The following is a 21,800-nucleotide window of genomic DNA, read 5'->3' as shown; positions in this document are numbered from 1 at the left end:
TGTATAAGTTACAAACTTCAATGTCATCTACGCTCAAGTAATTTGGAAAGTTGTGTTGGACTTTTCTCCTCTGGTTATCCTCTCAAATCATCGTAGGTTGTGTTTTCTGGTCCAAGTGGGAATTTTGGAGAAAGAAATGAAGACCTCAAAAATCGTTTTTAACCTGAGTGCCCGAGGCTAGGAAGTGATTAAAAAGGGCTTCGTTTGTCCTCACGGTTTTAATTTATGCATACCCTCAACAGGACTGTGGCTGGCTTGGATAATCGTTTTACATGTAGTGAGAAAATATTTCGAGAGGATTGGGTTGATAAAAATGCTGCTTTTAATAACACTGTCAATTATTTTTTTGGTTACTGCACTGACCGTAGCTAAAGATCCATCCAAATTACGACCCCCATGGTTGGAGACGACAATCCCGGCAATATCATGCTTCAAGGCCTCCCGAGCATCTTCTCCTGTGATGAAATTTTACATTGTAGTTAGAGGAGGTCCTGTGAAACCGACCATTTTGTGAGGAAAAGGAAGGAGCAAAGCATGCAAGAACAAACACGTAATCCTGTAATCGGCAAGCAAGCTTGACACAACTTGACCAGCTGTCAGCCTGCAAGTAATCAACAAGCCAATTATGCGTTTTATCAATGGGTAAATCTGTTCACTGCTGAGATCAAGTATTTCCTTTTACCTGTCAGAATGCCTTTGAGTACAATAGGGAGAGAGGTGATGCTATGCAGCCAGTCTATGTCTTTCCAGGTAGCACTGTCGTTGGCTATTTTTTGTCCCATGCAGGACCCAGCGGTATCAGGAAAATTAGCCAATCTGTCAATAAGACAAAAACTTGATGGAAGGTGATGTTAAAAGAGTTGCCCAAAGGTCAAAATATAATCTAAAAAGAAAGAGAGTGGATATTCACATCCATCCATGGACTTAATGATCATCTTTAATCCGAATTTAGAATATTTTAATAAATTACTGTGGCTGGCAAGAGCCGACCAAACTGTGCCTGTAAATAAAGCTTCAAGTTTTACTTTCCATGCTATGATATGCACAATCTTGGTGAGATTCTATCTTGAAAAAAACATATACGAGTCGTACTAAAATCCTTAGTGGATAGTGACAACCTTGAAAAATTATACTTAAGGCACAAAGCAACCGCGTCCATTATTACTGTGGCCTGCAGTCATTCCAGTCCGGGGATATACAAAAAATTATGGTGGGCTTTGGCCATTAATTATGATTTTTTTTCATAGCTCCCATGACGCTATATCTGGACCTGATATTTGGGACAAGTTTACCAATCTGAATTCAGTAAGTTATAAATGCAAAAGAGTCGTTATAGGTAGTCAGTTTGTTTGTCTGTTAGGTTTTGTTTATTGGGTTGTTAGGGTTGTTTGTTTGTTTGTTGGGGTGTTGGGGTGTTTGTTTGTTTGTTTGTTTGTTTGTTTGTTTGTTTGTTTGTTTGTTTGTTTGTTTTTGGGGGGTGTTGGGCTGTTTGTTTGTTTTTGTTTGTTTGTTTGTTTGTTTGATGCCTTTTCAAAGAGATTAGAGGCCCTGTTTTAAATGAAATTTAACAGAGTCATGACATTCTTAATTAAACAAACAACGCCCAACAACGGAATCCCAAGCATTAATTCCCAAACAAGCATTCGCAAAATGTGCATCGCAAACCAATGACCGTATCAAAGCCTAGGACTTTGCATATTTTCCCAAAATTACCCTTTCCCTGGTGGAAACTTAAGCGACTTCCCCATTGTTCTTTGTGCCACTGGACAATCTATAGTCAGAACTAGTGCTCTGTATCCGTTTTCTTCCGCCTTCCTAACGATTGAACGGGCGATATCAAAATCTGGAAACAGATGAAACTGAGCCCAGAGTAGTCCGTTAGGGGACGAGGCTGTAGCCACATCTTCCATGGTCGAGGTTGTTCCAACACTAAGTACCATCCCAGTTCCCACAGCCTTGGCAGCTATCAGTAAGAAAACGCAGATTGGTTATAACGGCTTATTGTTGTGACGTATAGGACTTTGTAGTTGGGCTGAGACTTTTCAGCTAAATTTGCTCCAGCTTTACTTGAATGCCAACTGTCATACATAACTGAGCACACATGACCTATGAGGAAAGGTGGTGAAATCGTCATTGTGACAATCCGTCCTTAAGATCAGGCCAAGGAAAAGCAAGGATTTGTGGTCAATTTACCTACATAATGATAATGATTCTAACTACGATATTGTGGAAGACCTTGGGAGAGTAGGTAAATAGAGGTATGGAAGCAAGCAAAACTCTGAACAGGGAAATGCCTCTAAAACACCTGCCTAAATTTGACGGACTGTTCCGACAACATTTAGAGGGGGTAAATTAGTAAAACAGCAACGGTTAAAGAATAGTAGTTTCAGAAAGACAACTGTAATGTTTCAAAATAATCAAATATAGCTTCATTGGTATATAAAAATACATGCATACCTCTGTTTGCGTCTCTCACAATATTGGGATATGGTTTTTTCATACTATGCCCTTATTTTGTGGACACTGTCGATTTAATTATGAAGAAAAATACTATGGACAAACAAAGCAACACAAAACCAGAAAAAACACGAATCCAAACTCTGTGTTTCAAGTGTTATATTGTTTTTCAGTTAATGCGTTTTTAGGTTACTTCATGAGCTGTACTTTAAAGTGCTTGATCGTTTCGATCAGAGGGTGAAAGAACTGTCCCAAGCATTCCCATCAACTCCAATAAACGAAATAGTAGAAGGAATGGCTTCTTCGAAAATTGAGAAATAACTGTCAACGGACTATTAAACTACGAGTTGTGTTTTTAAAAGGCCCAATAAAATGCTTTAGGGTGGTTAAATAACATACATATACTGACTGCCTTTCAATTAACAATGAGTGACCTAAACCATTTAGCCCAAATGACAATCTTATCTCTGCGTAGAGCGCCCAACTCTTACATAATCCCTATATACACCGGGCCTCTTTGTTTTACACGGATCAACGATCTCGAACAATGATCCTAACGCTGGTGTGCATAATCCAACTATCAAGTTTTGGTGTCCGTATACCAACGATGCATCAGTGATCGTTATCCAGATCCGTGTAAAATAAACATGGCCACATTACTCCTGCAATCCTCTTATATCAGATGACTGCCACATCCCTTCTCATTCATCATTTCCTCCCCCAACAATCCTTATTGAACACGTACAAAAAGGGGGCGAGCTTTACTTGTGGTGCCCAGCTCTGATGCTGCCCCAGAGCACGAACGTATATAAAAAAAATCTGGACTCACAATGCCCTTAATCACCATATAGAGATCATTGAATCCACTGGCGGCCATTTTACCGAGCCGAATACAAAGCTTGCCCGGCAATGCCCGCCTTTGTTCTCCCTGGCGTCAATAACCCGCCCATTTGTATTCAGCTCGGTTAAATGGCCGCTGGTTGGCTTGTATTTCATACAAAGGCGTTGCAAGTCCAGTTTATATATATATATATATCCGTGCCCCAGAGCTGTTTAGAACCAAAATGGCTGTTCACTATGTGTGCAGTCCAGCATGCAGCTATTGTGTGCTAATTGTCCATGTGCACTGACTCATAATCAATATTTTCGTTGTGACAATTCACATCAACTTTCAAAGTTGCGACCTGAGTGATAAACAGCTCTGATGTTTTTTTCCGTTGGGGAAATGTTAATTAGAATATACCGGGTTTGCCCTTACCCAACGTATATTAATAAGCACTGTATGCTCAGTGCTTGTCCGAGAGCTTTGGAAAAAATCTCACAAGCTTACTCGGGTGGGACTCGAACCCACGACCTCCTGCTTACTAGTGCAGATGTCTTAACCACTCGACCACCGAGCTTGCCTGGGTCGGCTGGCCGGTCCGAGTTAAATGAAGCAGCGGGTGGGTGGGTTCGAGTCCCACCCGAGTAAGCTTGTGAGGTTTTTTCGCAAGCTCTCGGACAAGAGCATACAGTGCTTATTAATATTCGTTGGGTAAGGGCAAACCCGTTATATATAATTAACATGTCCCCAACGCAAAAATACATCTTGAAAATAGTTCGCGGTACCCGCTGCTTCATTTGACTCGGACCGGCCGAGTTGTGAGGTTTTTTCGCAAGCTCTCGGACAAGCACTGAGCATACAGTGCTTATTAATATACGTTGGGTAAGGGCAAACTCGTTATATATAATTAGCTCTGATGCTGCTGTGCAGCACGACTCATTGTTACACTAATGAAGGACAGGTATGAACGAGCTAGCTGAGATATAAAGATGATAGACCTTCTCCAGAAAGTTCAAAATCAATTCAAAATATCGTGGCAAACTTCAGAGTCTTCATTAGGTTAAAGAAGATAGGGAGAGAGTTTGTTGTCACCGCAATGGTGTTTTAAAAAGTTCAAACCCGCCAGGAATCAAGTAATTTTGTTCCACATACATCGACATCAATGCATTCACCTCTAGCAGTGGCCAGTTCCCCCTCGATATGCGCAAAGCAATGCATCGCCGTAGGTGCCACCGCTACAGGGAAAGCAATCTCTTGATCCAGCAAGGTGGTACGCACGTCACGGTGAGAGACATCTCGTAGAACGCGGGGTCTCAGTCTGTATCTGCATTTAAAGAAACGAGTTTTGTTTCTTTACTTTTTCAGTTTTGCTGCTCCCTCACTTTAAAATACTATTTGTTGCTTATAATGAAATGGAGACAAAAACAACTTTGATGTCTTCAAACACAATAGGTGTGTGATTTTTTCTTAACGAAGGTTATTTTTATTCAAAGAAATTAAAATGAAAGCAGCATTGTTCAAACAATGCCATTACACGCCCCACAAATACAGCTAGAAAGACAAATTAAACTAGATTTTAAGGTTGGTAAGATACATGTAAGACTTTTTCCCTCACTATTCTGCAGACGGAAATACAATGCAGTGTATAAAATCGTCACAAGAGTTCAGTGCATTCTTTAAGGAAGAGGCACGAGCAGAATTTTCCTTTGAAGGCAAAGGGTCCGGAGAGTTCAACCCATTGAATCACCCCGGAAATAATATAGTAAAACTATGCCATAGTTACTATGAGCCAACTTTTTGATGACTTTGTAAATTTCGGAGCTCTAAATTGTTTTCAGACAGGGCCTAAAAGTTGGGTGGGATTTCATTTTTTAAGTCCGTATACTATCCGGTGTCCTTCAACTTTTCCTGAATTTAGTAAAGCAAGTAAGGTACGCATCTGTACCTTTTCTAAACTCGTTTAGCTGGACTGAAGATATAGCCATATAAATAATCATCAGTGCTTGTTCAAATAACCCTTTCCACGTAAAGTTTGTCTGTGGTGTTATATAGCTTTGACAGCCACGATCGGAGGACCATCTTCATGCACCGAACATACCTTTGGAAAGCAAGTTCATTGTCCCGGAGAGTCTGCTCTCGATGGGAACCGCTTCTGTAGTAAACGTAGGCTGGTTCAGGAAGAGACTTACGGGCAAACAATTCAAAATCCTTGAGGCAAGTTGGCTTCGACAAGGTTGCCATTTTCTCTACCTTTACCTTGTTCCTGATCGGACCCTGCTACAAAAGCAGAACTAAATTATGTGAATTATGAATATGTCGGCGCATATGTGCACTAATATCTAGATATCACAAAACCCCCTCCCCCGCGTGCACGCCTAATGTGGTCTCCGCTCCAGTCGCTGCTGAGCTACACAGCTTCGCTGCTGCAGATTTGCCATCTTTTCTAAATGCTGGGGAAGTCACGTAGCCTACAGGCCTTGGCAAAAGGCTATGGACTGTCCCGCATATGCAGGCCGCGCCGCTGAACCACTGTAGCAGGTTTTAGTTTGATGCTATCGAGCCAAAATGCCGGTACGTAAAGCAGACCAAAATGGAAGTTTTCAAGATGTATTTTTTTGCGTTGGGGAGACGTTAATTATATATAACAGGTTTTGCCCTTACCCAACGTATATATTAATAAGCACTGCATGCTCAGTGCTTGTCCGAGAGCTTGCGAAAAAAACCTCACAAGCTTACTCGGGTGGGACTCGAACCCACGACCTCCTGCTTACTAGTGCAGATGTCTTAACCACTCGACCACCGAGCTTGCCGGGGTCGGCTGGCCGGTCTGAGTCAAATGAAGCAGCGGGTACCGCGAACTATTTTATATATACGTTGAGTAAGGGCAAAACCTGTTATATATAATTAACATCTCCCCAACGCCAAAAAAAAAAAAAATTACATCTTGAAAATAGTACGCGGTACCCGCTGCTTCATTTGACTCGGACCGGCCAGCCGACCCCGGCAAGCTCGGTGGTCGAGTGGTTAAGACATCTGCACTAGTAAGCAGGAGGTCGTGGGTTCGAGTCCCACCCGAGTAAGCTTGTGAGGTTTTTTTCGCAAGCTCTCGGACAAGCACTGAGCATGCAGTGCTTATTAATATATACGTTGGGTAAGAGCAAAACCTGTTATATATAACAAAATGGAAGTATCCCTGTTTTGTTACTCACTCAGAAACCTAAACCTGGTCCCCGCCCGCTTCGTTTTGAAAGGCTGCTTGGATTTTCTGTTTATTTCACCTTGGGAGAGAATGGGCTTATGCACTTGATATTGATGACAGAACCCAAGAATGGGCGAAATGGGCCCTGAAAGTTTTGCAAATTTTGGACTTTTTGGAAATTGCAGTTGACTGGTTCCTATCGCCTACGTAGTCTCCAGACGTCTTACAGACGTCCTCTGAACGTAGGGACCGGTATTGGGTAATAAACCAGAGGGATTCTGCCAGTTTAACGACGAAACTGTACACGATCAGTTCACAAATCAAGCAGGAGCTCAGAATATTTTGCCTTTTTTTCTTCGTTACCGAAAATAACTTTACCAAAATTGTTTATGTAAAATTTTACAAAATAATCACTGATTTGAATTAAATTGCTGTAAAATATTTTGTTAATCATATTCACTGAAAAAATTATCACCAGGTAGTGCGTTACCATGCTGAAACTAAATTCATGATAAAGCATATTGTTATTGGTCTGACAAAAATGTATTAAATGTTCAGCATCCAACTGACAGGGCTAACCGCGCACGTTAAACTGCAGCTAACTACCGGTCCCTATATAATACATATGGACGGGGACCAGTCCAAAATTGGAGGAACTTCGCCAATTTTCGTGACGTAGCCATGGTGTGGCTAGTGGACCTAAAGATCTTTTTTAACATTAAAAGGTATTTCTTTCGCTCTGCGAATCAGGCTTTAACCGAAATCGGAAATAAGGTAAGGGTTACGTTTCACTTTAGCTTGAATATTTGCTGTTGCTGTCAAAAGTCCGGAAAATTGGTTTGTTATGAGCCCCCAACACACTCTGGCGACCACCAGGAAGACTGTCACGTTGCAACATATCATTCAAATTCAAACCAAATTGAACCGATCACCTTAAAGGAAGCGGTGGGTTCATATTATGGCTAAAGTGGCTCTGTTATTGAAGTGAAGACGTGAAGAAAAAATACTTTCAAACCCCATCAACTGGTGTAACAACAGATTGCTTCCACTTTTGAATGGCAACATTTCTTTGGACACTTGTAAAAGGGAACTCAGCAAGGTATAGGTTAAGTTCAAAATGTGTGGAAATACCTGCAAAACTGTCCAGCAAGGGGCACCGCTGAAGCCAACACATGCAACGGCGACAATAAATTGCTTGTAATCCATTCTCTCACAGTGTCCGAAATAAAATCAGATAGCCCCCCTCCCCCCCAAAAAATAGTCTCCGGTTTCTGGTCAGGAGCTGACTCCAAAGTGATGCAGCGACGTGGCTTTTTTTCACCATCACTGATAACGTGCGATGTCCATCACAACTGCATCACAGACGTATATATCACCACATGCGCACGTAACGCCGGCCGCTACTAACACTAAAATAAATTGGCCCCCCGCACTTTTTACTGTTGAAAAGCTTTTTCAGCTTGTAAACAGTACATAAGACCACCTCGTTTGTCTGGTTCCCAGATGTAAAATGTGTAATACAGAAATGACGTCATCTGAAAAAGAGTGCTCCACTATCAAAATGTATGGGAACTAGAGGTATTCCTTTAGCGTACATATTACTCAACCGTACCCCATCCGAAATAGATTACGTAGTAGCAGGATTCTAGTCGATGAAACAAGTTTGGCAGCTTTTGGACATCGTTTTTTACCATGTAAAAACTTTTTTCCTTTTGCCGACGCCCAGGTCTCGGCGACGCGCGCGCTGACCAGAAACTGGGTACTTTCAGTTTGCCTTATATCTTGAAAACTTACGAACACTGATGTGAATAGGCCGAGCGCAGTGATCCTGCTGTGGTCACCCACAAGGGGTCCTGCAAAGCGTGGCTTATCCAGTCAGACTCCTTGAGTAACGTTAATGCAATTATAAGCAACAAGGGCGGTGTGACCCTTGATATGGCGACATTGACAGTGGCTTATATCTGTGCTGGAAATTTGGAGGAGGGTATAAGTTGGGGGAAGGACACCAAATACACTATTTAGGGCAATGTTCGTGATAAAGACGTACGTCTGTGTTCATGCAGAATCTGACATCAGAATGGCATATCTATGGATTTTCAAAATCTTTTTCACCTTTGTTTTAGTGTTATTGTACATTTTAATCTATGGAAAATCCAAAGAAGAAATCTTTGAAATTAAACCCGCTTTAATTTTTCGATCACCACAAAACAGTGTGTGCAGGCGTGCCATACATAGTGTGCACCTCTGCACAAAAGATTTCCACATAATGTAGGGTGCGATGGCGCAGTGTGGACTCGCACACGTCCACACAATGTCTCCCCTTCTCTGAAAAACAGTTTCAAAAGCTTTTCAGGGTCAAGGTTATCCGTGGCAAAAATGAAGAGGAGCAGTCCAGGGAATCACTAACAAAAATCCAGCTCGAAGGAGTTATCCTAGTTAGAGAAAAGGGAGCATTTTCCTCAAGTTTCCTTAACCACAGGAGAACAAAAGAAAGTCCACAATTTGTATGTAAAACAGGCTTGCGTGGGGGGGGGAGTATTCGAGGCATATACAGTGGATGCTCCTGTATATGTAGTGATATGTTTGAGTTTGGGAAATTATACTTTAAACTAAATATTTTCGTGAAAACAACATCAGAATGTCTACCAGAAAATGTATGTGACCATCGTTTTTTGCGATTAAATCATTTGGCCACAGAAGTTGCAGAGGAGTTGCAGTTCAGTCAACTTGCAACCAGTCTTTTAAGGGAGCGCAATCACATGGAGTTTAACTGTAAATGAATAATACAAAGAGCAAATGAACAATGCAAAGAGCAAAATGAGCAAGAAAAAGAGCAAAATGAACAATGAAAAAGCAAATGAAGAATGGGAAAAGAGCCAATGAACAATCAAAAAAGCAAACATCGAGCACTGAAATGCATAAACATGTCTATGTATATACTTTATGTAGGGGCCTGAACACATTGTTTATCTCAAGGGCGAGTGTAGGGGCCTGAAATAGGTACACATTGTTTATCTCAAGAACATGCCCCCCCCCATTTTTTATGGTTGTGCTTGCTGCTAGTACAGTGGAATCCTACAACTGTTCAGTGTAGGAGTGGTGATGGACAGGAAACGGCTGTAGAGAGGAAGTAGCACGGTGTTATGTAATGCTTCCTGGAAGGCAGTGTGGTCACATGTGGGCCATGTGTGGAGTCTTTGTTCTGAGTCACTCTGACTCCATGCTTTGTCGAAGTAACATCGACCCCAACACATGCCCTACAAGTGCCTACCTGTTTCCTTCTTTTACAGTTTGGAGTCATAATTTTAATGTGCACCCTCACGGTGACTTGTACCGGTCACCTGGGGTGTAACATTTGGCGACCACGAAGGGACTGGTGTGTTCAATCCATCTAAGGGGGAAGGAACGCCAACACCTGTCCAGTGACCATGAACCACGGAGCAAGTTTCTCGACGAAAAGTATCAGCAGACGAGCAGTTCCTGGCCGGATGTCAAGTTGAAAGGGAGCGGAGGCCAGGACCAAGACAGCGAGGAGTGTGGGACCAGTGGCACAAGTAGTGGGGGACCGACTGAGCCAGTAATACTGCAAGGCAGGTTGCAGCCCCAGGAATGCCAATTAGCCCATCAGACGCCATGGAGGGGTCAGCCTTTGTGAAGTTTCAGCAGGTCATCCGCCAAGTTGCAGAAATGGGACCTGCTGAACTCCTTCGAGTTTATCAGCACCTGAAAATCCCAGGCCAGGAAGGCATCAGTGGAGAAGCAGCTGACGGTCGGAAGTTACTCCGGCTCATAAACCGTCACCTCCATGGAGATGAGATCCATGATACAGAAGATGAAGGTCTTGCTCTGTTTGAAAGCATCTTGTTATTCATCTCAGAGCTCCAAGAACAGACCAGTGAGACAAAGGAATCGGAAGTAAAGCCAGAACCACCAAAGCCCACGGTACCGAAACCAAGCATGTTGGCACTAGCTCGCAGAGAGTTCAAAATAGCAGGGCAGATAGGGGATCCAGGACAACGAGACCGGTTGTCATTCTTAAGCCTTGCCCACCAGATCGAAAGCGGCCTGACGAAGGGTTATCCTGAGAGCGAGGTTGTTGAGGCAGTGATCAGGGCAGTTGTTCCAGGGTCATCTCTGCGCAGCTATTTGGAGGGGAGGACGGAGTTGACTCTTCCCAGCCTTCGGCGGGTGCTGAGGTCGCATTTCAAAGAGAAAAATGCCACCGAGCTCTATCACCAACTGTCCCGAGTGGCCCAACAGGACAAGGAGTCAGCGCAGAATTTTCTCCTCAAGGCCTTAGATCTGCGCCAGAAGGTGACGTTCGCGAGCAAGGAAGCTGATTCGGGGCTCTCATATGACAGCAAATTAGTACAGAGTATGTTCCTCCATGCTGTGCTGACTGGCCTGAGAAGCGATGCAGTGAGGAGTGAACTTCGACCCCTCTTACAGGACCAAAGCATCACTGATGAGTGCTTATTGGAGAAAGTCAATGTTGCAGACAGCCACGAAGCTGAACGTCGGGAAAAACTAGGGCACCAGCGGACTGCCGCGGTCAAAGCAGTAGAGCACAACTCTGCCGAGGAGGGGCCAAGCAAGAAGCCAAAACCAAAGGAGGGAACCCTGATGACAGAACTGGCGGAGCTGAAGGCAGGAATCGCGGAGATTGCAAGTATGAAACAGCAACTTGCGAGTCTGCAAGAGGCTCTGAATCCCAGCATGCCCGGTAGTTGGCAGTACAATCGATCAACAAGTGCAACCCGAGTCCGAAACCGAGGTTGCAGCTCTTGCCAAGAACAAGGAAGGGGAGACGGCTGCAGTCACTGTTTCATCTGTGGCTCCAGTGAACATTACGCCCGTGGATGTCGACAGCGCAGATGGAACTATCAGGGAAACGGCCGGCGGTTGCTGCCGAGGGACGACCAGTAACCGCCCAGCACGCCAACCTTAAGTCCCACGTCTTTCCAATAGCCACCAGGACGCGGACACACGTCAGCCGACTGGTAGGTGAGAGATGTCTGGTTAACTGTTTCATCAATGGCGTAAGAACCAAAGCACTGTGGGATACGGGAGCCCAGGTCTCCATCCTGCCAGCAGAATGGCATGCAATGTACCTGCCACAAGAAAAACTGAGACCTCTTTCTGAGCTACTAGGAGGTGACACTCTGGGACTGACAGCAGCCAACGGCACTGATATCCCATTTGACGGATGGGTGGATGTCTCCTTCAGGCTATCGACCGGACAGCCACACGCTATAAATGTGCCCGTCTTGGTCACAAGGGGCATTGACCGGGTACCCATCATAGGCTATAATGTCATTGAAGAAATAGTCACACGGGGGGATACTCCGCGACCAACTGATGTTGTCAAGGCGGCATTTCCGGCCATGTGTAAGGGAGAGATCAAAGCTCTTACCAGTCTCATTCAACAGAAGGGTCCACAGGAAGTGGGAGATGTGGTCGTCGGAAAAAGAGATATCCACATTCCGACCAGGGGCTGTATTATGGTGTCATGCCGGGTGAAGTCAGACAGCGTTACTCAGGGAACTACCGCCCTGTTTGAACCAACGATGAACAGTACACTCCATGGGGACCTCCAAATTGACCCTTGCATGGTCAGGGTAGAGAGAAGAAGAGGAGTTTTCTGTGTGTCCATTGCTGTGGCTAATTTAGCCAACACTGATATCGTTTTGAAGAGACGAACCAGTCTGGGCACTATAGAGTTGATAGAGTCAGCCACAACAGTCCGAACAAGCTGCCCTGCCCCAAAGGTCAACTCAGTAACAGCGCAAGACAACCGCGACACATGGGTTCCTCCGGTCGATATCAGCCATTTGACAGCACACCAACAACAACTAGTCACCCAGATGTTGAGAGAAGAAGCCAGTGTTTTCTCTAAAGATGACAGCGATATGGGATGTATCACAGATTTGAACATGCACATCCGCCTCAAAGACGACGAGCCAGTGCAGAAATCGTATACATCTGTACCCCCTCCACTCTACAGCGAAGTCAAGATGTATTTAAGGGATCTGCTGAGCCGTGGGTGGATAGAGAAATCAGAATCCCCATACTCTTCACCTGTAGTATGCGTACGAAAGAAGGATGGCTCATTACGCCTCTGCATCGATTACAGGGAGTTGAACCAGAAGACGATACCTGATAGACAACCAATTCCACGAATACAAGATGTCCTGGACGGTCTCGGTGGAAACCAATGGTTTTCCACACTTGATCAGGGTAAAGCATACCACCAGGGCTTCATGGCAACAGAGAGCAAACCAAAAACAGCCTTCATCACCCCGTGGGGTTTGTATGAATGGAATAGGATCCCCTTCGGTCTCACCAATGCTCCCGCCGTTTTTCAACGCTGTATGGAGAACTGCCTTGAAGGACTGGTTGGCGAAATTGCGGTGGTGTACCTTGATGACATCTTGGTGTATGGGAAAACCTTTGAAGAACACCTTGAGAATGTGCGCAAAGTTCTCAGACGGCTCCAGGTGAAGGGTGTCAAATTGAAACCAAGCAAATGTTCATTGTTCCAGAAGGAAGTGAGGTATTTGGGGAGGATCATCGGAAGTGATGGCTACAAGATGGACCCTGCGGATGTCGAGGCAGTGGAGGCGCTACGAGGAAAGAAACCTAGCACTGTTGGTGAGCTAAGAAAACTTCTGGGTCTTCTTGGCTATTACCGACAGTATATTCAGAATTTTTCCACGATCGCTAAGCCCCTCTATGACCTGCTGAAGAAGCCAAGCCCAGAAGTCAATGGCCCATCAAGCCATGGTACAACACAGCTAACATCTAAGTCAGGAAGGAAGCCTGTGACAAGAAAGAGTGTACAGGTGTCGTCACGGCAACCCATTGAATGGGAAGCAGCACACCAGAAAGTGTTGGAACAGTTGCTTAGCTTTCTCACCAGCCCCCCTGTGATGGGTTTCCCAGACCACCAGCAACCTTTCATTTTGCACACGGATGCTTCAAGCGAGGGATTAGGAGCAATCTTGTACCAGCGGCAAGATGGAAAGATGAGAGTGATTGGTTATGGGTCGCGGACGCTTACACCAGCAGAAAAGAATTACAATCTACACTCTGGAAAACTTGAGTTTCTTGCCCTAAAGTGGGCGATCACTGAAAAGTTCAGGGACTATCTGTACTATGCTCCCTCCTTCACAGTGTACACTGACAATAATCCCCTGACTTACATTCTGACTTCCGCCAAGCTTAATGCAACTGGACATCGTTGGGTAGCAGAATTGGCCGACTTCAATTTTTCAATCAAGTACCGCCCAGGGAAGTCCAATGCAGATGCCGATGTTCTTTCCCGTATGCCACTCAATATCGAAGACTACACAGCCCAGTGTACCAGTGAAATAAGCCCACGTCATCTCGGTGCTACTGTTGACGCCGTTCGAGCAGAAAGTTCTGGATGCTTCCCATGGGTCGGTGCACTGACCATGTCTACTTCAAGCCCCGATGATAATGTGGCGAACCTTAATGAGATTCCAAGAGCAGAAATCAAGGTAGCGCAAAGAGAAGAGGAGGATATGAGACAACTCATACAGTCCCTGGAAAATGGCCGTCGGCCGGATAAGCAGAGCCAAGAGTGCAAATCCAGAAACATTAGTGCTCTTCTTCGGGAATGGGACAAACTCGAGCTGGATGCTGACGGAATTCTCCATCGAAGGGCAGGTGGTAAGCTGCAATTGGTCCTTCCAAAGAAATATCACCCAGTGGTCTACAAAGAATTACACAAGGAAATGGGTCATCTTGGCGTTGAACGTGTGGTTCACCTCGCTCGCGACCGATTCTATTGGCCTCGCATGCAAAGGGACATTGAGCACTTTGTGACCAGTGTTTGTCGGTGTTTGCAACAGAAGAAACCGAGCCGTCAAACCCGAGAGCCTCTTCAGCCAATAGCCACTACCACTCCATTTGAACTGGTGTCTATTGACTTCCTTCATCTGGAACGAAGTGTTGGGGGATATGAGTACATTTTAGTAGTAATGGACCATTTCACCAGATTTGCCCAGGCGTACCCTACAACAAACAAGTCAGGCAAGACGGTGGCAGATAAGATTTTCAATGACTTTGTTCTCAGATTCGGGTTCCCAAGCAGACTGCATCATGACCAAGGCAGGGAGTTCGAGAATCAACTGTTCAAGCGGCTCCAGCAACTGTCCGGTGTCACTCCGTCGAGAACCACCCCATACCACCCCCAAGGGAACGGCCAGGTGGAGCGATTCAACCGCACGCTCTTGGGGATGCTTCGGACTCTGCCTGAGAAGGAGAAGAGCCGCTGGAAAGATGCAGTGAACAAAGTGGTACACGCCTACAACTGTACACGTTCAGAGAGCACAGGATTCTCGCCATTCTACCTCCTGTATGGACGCCCCCCTCGTCTCCCAATTGATCTAGCCTTTGGGTTACCAAGGACAGGCACGGCTGCAAAGGACCCCCACGACTACAGTCGGCAGTGGAGGAGACAAATGGAAGATGCCTATGAGACTGCAAGGAGAAATGCGGAGAGGTCCTCCAGCCGAGGCAAGCACTATTATGACAAGAAGGTATGCAGTTCTGTGCTCCAACCTGGCGACAGAGTTCTGGTGCGGAACTTGAATGAAAATGGTGGGCCTGGAAAACTACGCGCATACTGGGAACGTGAAGTTCACACTGTTGTGAAGCGAGTAGCTGAGGACTCCCCTGTCTATGAACTCCGCCCAGAGAGCGGCGAGGGACGAAAACGAACTCTTCACAGGAACTTGTTGCTGCCCTGTGACTTCTTGACCAGCGAAAAGCCAAGTGTGGAAAGGACAGTGTCCAGTGCCACCACACCAGGCTCTACCAACCGACGCAAGCCAGCACCGAGTGTGAGGGAGGATGCGAGTGACTCCGACAGTTCTGAAGATGATACCATAGTATCCATTCAGAACACCACCCCCCGAGAAGTCCCCAAACCCCCAGTCCCAGCTCCGAGGTGCACAAAACAAACAAGTCACATTGGATGGCATGTCGCAAAACCAGAGCTTGTCCGCGGAACTCCCTCAGGGTTGAACCAGGATGCACAGGAGTTCATCCCAGCCAGCGAGCAACAGACGGAGGGAACTGCTACATCTGCCCCTCGACTGATGGTGACTGGACCAGTTGAAACATCGTCCGCAATGTCACCGCCAGCTACCGTTCCGGAGCATGTAACTGCTGCCGAACCAGATACCATTTCTGCACCAGTCACTACCCACGAACCAGGAGTACATGACCGGTCACCTATGACGGCTGAACCTGCCCGACAAGATTTCCAAGAGGAGACTGATCGACCTTCCAGCGACGCACCTGGAGATGATCCATGCCTCGCCAGGGACGAAAGACGCTACCCCATGCGACAGCGCCACCCACCACAGCGACTTGCTTTTCAGCAGCTTGGTGAGCCTTGCCAGGATCAAGGTTCAGTGAGGGCCGTGCAAACAAACAGCTTACCGATGTACGGATTGCATGCTACGACACTACAACGACCGCCGTCCACTTGGTGGCCTCCGACCCCTGGGCACTGGAACACCCCAGTGATGCAACTCGGGCCACAGATGCAGGTGCTGCCATGGCAACAGTGGTACCCAACACCACCGCACCCAGCGCCACTGTACCCAGCGTCACCGTACCTAGCTTCACCGTACCCAGCATAGTGATGAGTGACACTAAACCCAGCTAATAACTCCACAGTCATTTCAGACACTAAGTAATTTATGTTTTTATTAGTTGTTCGGAAATGTTGAGGACAACATTTACTTTTTCAGGGGCGAGTGTAGGGGCCTGAACACATTGTTTATCTCAAGGGCGAGTGTAGGGGCCTGAAATAGGTACACATTGTTTATCTCAAGAACATGCCCCCCCCCATTTTTTATGGTTGTGCTTGCTGCTAGTACAGTGGAATCCTACAACTGTTCAGTGTAGGAGTGGTGATGGACAGGAAACGGCTGTAGAGAGGAAGTAGCACGGTGTTATGTAATGCTTCCTGGAAGGCAGTGTGGTCACATGTGGGCCATGTGTGGAGTCTTTGTTCTGAGTCACTCTGACTCCATGCTTTGTCGAAGTAACATCGACCCCAACACATGCCCTACAAGTGCCTACCTGTTTCCTTCTTTTACAGTTTGGAGTCATAATTTTAATGTGCACCCTCACGGTGACTTGTACCGGTCACCTGGGGTGTAACATTTATATAATGATCAATTTCATTATTTCTTGTCATTTAAAGATCATCCTTCCAAGGGTCGACATGAGTGCTATTTCTGCTGTCAAGCCCTATGCTTGCACCAGTGTGAAAGATGCTTTGGACGAAAGTCTAATTTAGAGAGGAACAGTTGACGATGATTCGGAACCTGTTGTTGAGGTTGATCCCAACACTCCATTGTAAAATAGAGCAAGTTGGAGGACCCCCGCCGTTTGGTCCAATACTTGCAGAAATACAAGTTGACAGTCCAGCTCCTGGATTTCATCACCTTCTTTACAAACCATCTAGTCTACATTCCGTGAAATGTTCTGATAGCATGCATGCAGAGAATTTGACAGCCACAAATCATGATTCGGTCCGCGCAGGCAATTTTCAGCCACTCCAACCAAACTAGGAATCAGAAGAAAAGAGCGATGTTGTTTACATATGCACATGCTGTGTATAGATTGCAAAATAATGAGCAGGTTTGAGGAAGAAAGTCCAAATTAGTCTCCCGGAATGAGAAAAAATTGAAAATCCTGTTATTGTCTGTTGAGAACAGGTGGAACTGACTTTTGGATTGTGACAGTAAGGAGGGCTGTGTTACTGACATGTGTGGACAGTAATACTAAATCGGTGGACAAAATGACAAGCTGTAAGTGTTGGGGAGATTCGGCTTTCACCGGAAATGCAGGTTCAATGAACACCACGAAAAGTGTAAGCAAGAGGTACAACCAGGGAATGTGGATGTCAAAGAGAGCAAGGAAAATGTCTGGATGTCTGGATGTCTTTCAAGGCCCAACTCCTGAATGATTTTGCTGTAAAATTCGACATAAGCCCGCCGTGCCTACCATGATTTATTCCATTCTTATTAGACCTGCCTCTGACATGTTGTTCAAGGCCAACTCTGTCGCCGTAGTCGTGTCTGTCCCACCATGCCCACTCGTGTTCGTCCCAATATTTCCAATATACTCTCTATATTTTCTTTCATGTTTTTTCTATTTTTTGTTAAATTTCTGCCTACATGAAAGACCCTTTTCTGGTACCATCCCTTCCTGATCCATTCATGTCTCGCTTCCATTTCATATCTTGTTTGGCAAGGAAGAATGCTTAATCTGGAAAGGCAAGAAAAAAAGGAGGACGGGATCAATTCATGTGTACTGAGTCAAGTGATTAAAGTTTCTGTACGTGTAGTTTATAATCGAACCCATTATCAATAGTATGTAAAAAAAGTCAAAATCTCAGTGCAGAATTCTTTCCAGAGTATGCAGAACTAGATAAATTGAGAAAGATTTACTACCATCATGAAATTTAAACTCACAAGGTAGGTGGTTCTGAATTTATGTGTTTATTCCATTTATACAACTTCAGTGTTTGAAAAGCCCTACTGAAACAGGTACATGTATTTATGATAGTTGCAATTCTTGGAAAAATGCACACTGAAAAATATTTTTTCAACATTAACATTAATGTACTTTTTACATTCTTTCGGTGGTTGTTGTAGAATAGCTGAGAAGAGCTGAGGAGGGGGCAAGCCCTGGCTATTAGACTGAAAAGAATACAATTAGTTGCAATGTACCTCCAACGGCTGGTACGCCTATAAAGTGGGGGGAGGGAATAACTAACTTCTCAAAGGTGGAGGGCATCGGTCGTGGTTTTTTCACTCATTTTTTTCTTAGAAATGATGTCCAGGTACTCGGCATGTATGTCTTAGAAAGAGCCACGTGTTTACTCTTGAGATTGATCTTGCAAGGCCTATACAGGGTGTCCACATAAAAAGTGTCACAGTGCCGATTTCAGTACCCTTAACACCAGTCTAGTTTGTTCACTCGTCTGTGTCAATAACACCACAAGCTGTATACATTGCAAAGAGGACATTCTGCCCTTTCTAGAGATATTTTCTTGATACCACTGCATGAGCACTCAGGTAAGAGTTTGGCAAGAATGAGCATTCATGTTTATATCACATCATGTGTGCATGTCTCGTCAAAAACTGAGGTCACACCAACAAGTTTTGTGTAGTAATTTTATCTTGTTAAATTCCCATTCCAAACGAGGGCGCTGGTTTTGCTGTTTTATCAAGGGAACCCGGAGTTAACAAGGCCAAAAATTTAACTTTTCAGTGCAATTTAAGTAAGCTGGAATTATTCCGGAGGCCTGTAACATCTACTACTTCTCCAAAAACAGTAGTAAACAAATTCAACCAATGTAGGCGGGAGAGTTGGGGAAATTCAAGAATTCCTTTAGCGTTTTATTTGTCCACGTAAGCAATGCAGTTGTAACTAGTATGACAGTTACTCATGAATATGGAAATGTTATCAGCATAAAATAAACATGGCAAAGTTACGGCCCCAGAAATGAATTGGAAACAAGTTACACTTTAACCCCTTCACGACGGGACGCGTAAAGCAACGCCATAAAAATTGGGCCCTCAGCCCACTTTTCAGCTATTATTCTCGGCCCACGCTCGAGCGAACACGGTGAAAGAAGGCAGATTTTGCATCATAATCACCAGCTTCACAATAGTCCCCACTTTGAAAAGAGGCAACGGGAATGTGAAGCTTGAGTAGAGCTGCATGCCACCGAAGAATCAGCCTTTTCACCGTGTAATTCAAAGCGTGCAGAGCACGCTGGGTCACAAACCGAGAAATTGCAGTTTGGCAGGTGGCCAAGCGAGGCTGGAATTAACCTGGGGTTAATGAAAGCAATAAAAACTATCCCAGTTGCTCTATCAAAATGGCCCAATTTCCCATCCTCACCACGTTCATCATTATTTGTCTTCGTCGATGTCAATTTTTCGTTCAATTGCAATATTTATTTAACAGCGTCAGAGTCACTTGGTAAATACCACTCTTTTATAAACCAATCGTAATATTGTATTTGGGATTTTATCTTACATTGACAGGTAATCATTGACAACAGAAAGAACATCCGCTATGTTCAGAGTGGGTTCCTTGGACATCATGCCGGTGGTAACAACTGATGCCTTCCATCCGTTCCGGTCTTGATTTGAACTTCCCAGATGAAGTATTTTTTAGGGGATAACAGCGACTCCAACAGGTATCTTATAATGACCAAATACCGACGAGATGAGATCAGCCACGTGGCACATGCTGACGAACGTGAAATGATGGGTGTTTTTTAACAAGGAGCATTCGAGATGCGGAATCTACGTTGAGCATGTAATCAGTGTCTTCAAGACTTGCCGGGCAGTGAAAAGTGTCTATCGACATCCAAGATGGCTGATGCCTATCGTTACAGAGCTCTGTGCTCGTCTAGCCCAGCGGCATTTGAGACTATCAGTAAATATTCATTGATTTACTTATAGGCATACCATTTTGTTTGGCATAATTAAAAGCAAAATCCTTTATTTGAAAGATGCACAAAATAGTCACAGATTTTAATACGCTAACAGCTCTCCAGTTCAGGTAAAACGAAACGTTTTAACTCATCTCAACAAAAGATCCCTTTGAAAACCTTTCTTTTCTATTGAAACTTACATTGTTGAAGATTGATATAAGAAAATACACTTCTGGAGACACTTCTGTGCTCGTGGTATGATGAATGAAAATTAATGTTTGGTCAGAAATATGCAGAATGCCTTTTGTTTCACCAAAAGAATAGAATGTGTAGTCATATTATGCCTTGTCTAATGTCTAATACGAGTTTTGATACTATATAAATTATATTCTTCATGCTCAAATTTAAATATTCAAATGAATGTAAATATTTGAAACACCAAAGAATATGTTACGAGTACATGTATATTTGTTTTCCATTACTAAATTTAATGAAACCACAAGATTAAAATAACTGTTAACGGTGGACAACCTTGACACAGCCTAGTCCTCATCTTGAAGTAGCGGAGGAGGATGGCCCTCTCCCTGCAGCATCCGCATGTACGCAGTGAATTCCCGCAAAGACTGTCTAAACTCGTATTACTTGTCTTACTATACTTACAACATAGTTATTAAGGGCCACGTGACTTTGCCGAATTATTGCGTACAGTGGCTGCCTGCCAGGTTCGCTCGCGGGGAGGGGATGTCTTGGCCAATTGGACAAGGTGGGCCGCCATCTACTTGCGGTTGTGTTTCTGGTTGTGGGGGTTGCTGGAGGGCTGGTTGTGGGGGTTGCTGTAGGGCTGATTGTGGTGGTTGCTCGGGAGGGCTGGTTGAGGGGGTTGCTGGTTGGGCTAGTTGTGGTGGTTGCTCGGGAGGGCCAGTTGTAGGGGTTGCTGGAGGGCTGGCTGTGGGGGTTGCTTGTAGGGCTGGTTGTGGTGGTTGCTGGAGGGCTGGTTGTGGTGGTTGCTGGAGGGCTGGTTGTGGGGGTTGCTGAAGGGCTGGCTGTGGGGGTTGCTGTAGGGCTGGTTGTGGTGGTTGCTCGGGGGGGGGCTGGTTGTAGGGGTTGCTGGAGGGCTGGCTGTGGTGGTTGCTCGGGAGGGCTGGTTGTGGGGGTTGCTGGAGGGCTGGCTGTGGTGGTTGCTCGGGAGGGCTGGTTGTGGTGGTTTCTCGGGAGGGCTGGCTGTAGGGGTTGCTGTAGGGCTGGTTGTGGTGGTTGCTGGAGGGCTGGTTGTGGTGGTTGCTGGAGGGCTGGTTGTGTGGGTTGCTGAAGGGCTGGCTGTGGGGGTTGCTGTAGGGCTGGTTGTGGGGGTTGCTGTAGGGCTGGTTGTGGTGGTTGCTGGAGGGCTGGTTGCGGTGGTTGTTGGAGGGCTGGTTGTGGGGGCTGAGGAGCTTTTGGCGGCAGAACAGCTTGGGGACCTGCCTGAGGATCTTGAACGCCGGGTGTAAATTGCATCCGTGCCCTCCGCAGTGCCGGGTTCCCCTTGCTGCATATCTCATTTCTCGAACCCGTTGGTCTTGCAACCTGGCAGAAAAAGACTAGACAAATGGACAAATGTGTTAACCTCCCAATTTCTATTTACTTTTATGCGGGGGGTTCTTACACTATCATTGCCTTTATGTTCAGAAAAGGTCAAGGGGGAAACAAAGTCGTTTACTTGGAAAATACTCATAATTTGTCAGACTACAGTCTCATAGGGTTTGTGAACAGGGTATCAAGCGACCTCCCGAAATCTTTTCGAAATGCCACTTACAGACCTGCATGGTCTCCCCCGGACAATGTTT

At 45.2% G+C, this 21,800-nt stretch overlaps 3 protein-coding genes across 4 annotated transcripts in view; 1 reads left to right on the top strand and 2 right to left on the bottom strand.

Moving 5' to 3' along the window:
- Positions 1-21,800, bottom strand: part of LOC110979657 (2-Hydroxyacid oxidase 1-like) — a 37,424-nt gene that overhangs the window by 8,183 nt on the left and 7,441 nt on the right. The window contains exons 2-6 of one of the 2 annotated variants that reach the window (XM_087142722.1): positions 5,379-5,557; positions 4,453-4,604; positions 1,714-1,963; positions 683-816; positions 364-455 (exon numbers count right to left, since the gene is read on the bottom strand). In XM_087142722.1, the coding sequence (XP_086998848.1) occupies positions 364-455; positions 683-816; positions 1,714-1,963; positions 4,453-4,604; positions 5,379-5,557 (807 nt within the window). The remainder of the gene's footprint in view (positions 1-363; positions 456-682; positions 817-1,713; positions 1,964-4,452; positions 4,605-5,378; positions 5,558-21,800) is intronic. The other variant, XM_087142733.1, reaches the window with a different exon arrangement.
- On the top strand, positions 10,113-12,429 carry LOC147800687 (uncharacterized). The gene has a single exon (XM_087140959.1). It carries the CDS (start codon positions 10,113-10,115, stop codon positions 11,403-11,405), a length of 1,293 nt encoding a protein of 430 aa, XP_086997085.1. The 3' UTR covers positions 11,406-12,429.
- Positions 20,265-21,609, bottom strand: LOC147800686 (uncharacterized). The gene has a single exon (XM_087145811.1). It carries the CDS (start codon positions 21,513-21,515, stop codon positions 20,673-20,675), a length of 843 nt encoding a protein of 280 aa, XP_087001937.1. The 5' UTR covers positions 21,516-21,609; the 3' UTR covers positions 20,265-20,672.

This window comes from Acanthaster planci, linkage group LG01 (assembly GCF_054643075.1).
Source record: "Acanthaster planci isolate LZ-2023a linkage group LG01, COTS_SCS, whole genome shotgun sequence".
NCBI classification, from domain to species: Eukaryota; Metazoa; Echinodermata; class Asteroidea; order Valvatida; family Acanthasteridae; genus Acanthaster; species Acanthaster planci.
Note: the sequence above shows the minus strand (reverse complement) of the source record. Positions and strands in the feature narration are given on the sequence as shown.

What these genes read in the sequence shown, in the direction of transcription:
- LOC147800687 (XM_087140959.1), top strand. Translation starts at nt 10,113, where the DNA reads ATGGAGGGGTCAGCCTTTGTGAAGTTTCAGCAGGTCATCCGCCAAGTT.
- LOC147800686 (XM_087145811.1), bottom strand. Translation starts at nt 21,515, where the DNA reads ATGAGATATGCAGCAAGGGGAACCCGGCACTGCGGAGGGCACGGATGC.